The sequence below is a fragment of the Myotis davidii genome, unplaced genomic scaffold (assembly GCF_000327345.1).
Source record: "Myotis davidii unplaced genomic scaffold, ASM32734v1 scaffold620, whole genome shotgun sequence".
NCBI lineage: Eukaryota > Metazoa > Chordata > Mammalia > Chiroptera > Vespertilionidae > Myotis > Myotis davidii.
The window spans coordinates 176,258-177,908 of NW_006292090.1; the positions used below are offsets into that span (position 1 = coordinate 176,258).

Here is a 1,651-nt window from a genome sequence, read left to right on the forward strand (position 1 = left end):
GCTGGGGGCGGCGGACACGGGGTCGGGGTACCGCGGCGGTGCTGGGGGGAGACAGGGGAAGCCCCAGCATCCAACTAGACTGAGTCCCGGAAACCCAAAAGGAATGAAGAGACGCCGGGGTGCCCCGAGGGAGCCCACGAAGCTTTGGGGCTCAGTCCCTCCAAACACACAGTTATATAGATAGGCACACCATTCCACCGGCCGGCCCCGTCCCAGGACTACAACTCCCAGCAGCCCTGGCGGCGAGGGGCTGCACTGGGGAGGGGGAAGGGTCCGCCGCGGTGTCTGCTGGGATGCGTAGTCCCTTTTGCACTGTCCGCTCCACTCCCCCCACTCGCAAGTGGGTCAAGGGAAGGAGGCCCGGACCGCGCGTCGGCCTGCCGCCTCTGTCGCTGATCCTGCAGCTCACGGGTTCTGGTCGCTTAGGTTTCTGTGTCCTGGGGTCCGTCCCTCTGATCCGACCCCGGGGTGTCCCCGTGGGCGCCTTGCCTTTCATCTCCCCGCTCAGGGCTCCTCAGTGTCTGGGTGTCAGCGTGTGTCTGGGAGCGCGCGCGGTGCTCCCGGGTAAGTGTGCGGTGCTCCCGGGTAAGCTTGTCCCTCCCTGATGCCCTGTGCATCACCCCTCTCCCTGGGCACGGGCGCCCTTCAGTCCTGTCTCTCCCTCCCAGGCTCTCAGCACTTTGATTTCAGAGAGGAAGGGAGCAATCGAAGCATCCATGATGAGAGAGAATCATGGAATCGGCTCTGCCTCCTGCACGTCCCCCACTGGGGATCGAGCCCGCAATCCCCTGGCATGTGCCCTTGACCGGAATCGAACCCGGGACCCTTCAGTCCGCAGGCCGTCGCTCTACCCACGGAGCCACACCAGCTACTAGTAGGGCCCTTTCCCTCTGTCTGCCGCCCCCCCGCCCCCATTCTCTCAGTTTGCTTCTAAGTGCAGTCATTGTCCCACCTCCGCACCCCCTTCCTTCTCCCAGCTGAGAAGACAACATCCGGACACCTCGGCGTCAGCATCCCAAATTTATTCTCCAGCAGCTGTGGCCAGATGGGAGCGGCAGAGAGGAGAGGAGCTGGGGGAGTCCCCGAGAGTGGCAGGCGTGGGGTGGGGGCGGGGTTCCGAGCAGGACTGGAGCCATGCACCTGGCAGGCGGGGGAGAAGTGGGGGGACTGGGATGGGTTAGGAGGGGGGAGTCTAGAACGAAAGCTGATTGAGAACAGCCGGGGAAAGGCCCCCCCGCACCCCCTAGGCATCCCCGGGACGCGGAAGAGGGCACTGGAGTGAGGGGGCACAGCCTCCCATGGACTCCAGAATGAGGGGGGGCGGGGGGCGGGGCCTCGGAGGTGGGGGTTTGTCCTGGAACCCGAGTCTGGAACAGCCCACCCCATGAGACTATTTCCCAGAATGAAAAAGAACGGAAAGAAGAACGAGGCAGAGATGCTACCAGGTCGGAGTCTAGAAGCCCGTGGAGTGGGGGTGCGCGGGGTGGGGGGTGGCGGTTCTGGAACCTGCGGGATCCGAGTCCAGAACACGGCGGCGGGTGAGAATCTGGGGCTCAGCGCAGCGGCATCTAGAGCCCGGGGAGGCTCTAGAGACTGTGGAGTGGAGTGGGGGACGCTTGTCAGGGGGCACCGAGCCCCCAAGGGGTGGGGG

General features: G+C 65.0%; 1 protein-coding gene across 1 annotated transcript in view; it reads right to left on the minus strand.

The window, feature by feature from the left end:
- Positions 1 to 1,453: 1,453 nt before the first annotated feature.
- PRKCG (protein kinase C gamma) overlaps positions 1,454 to 1,651 on the minus strand; it is a gene marked incomplete at its 5' end in the record, with an annotated part of 32,744 nt that continues 32,546 nt past the window's right edge. The window contains one exon of the mRNA XM_006765376.1: positions 1,454 to 1,568. Coding sequence (XP_006765439.1) covers positions 1,454 to 1,568 — 115 coding nt within the window. The remainder of the gene's footprint in view (positions 1,569 to 1,651) is intronic.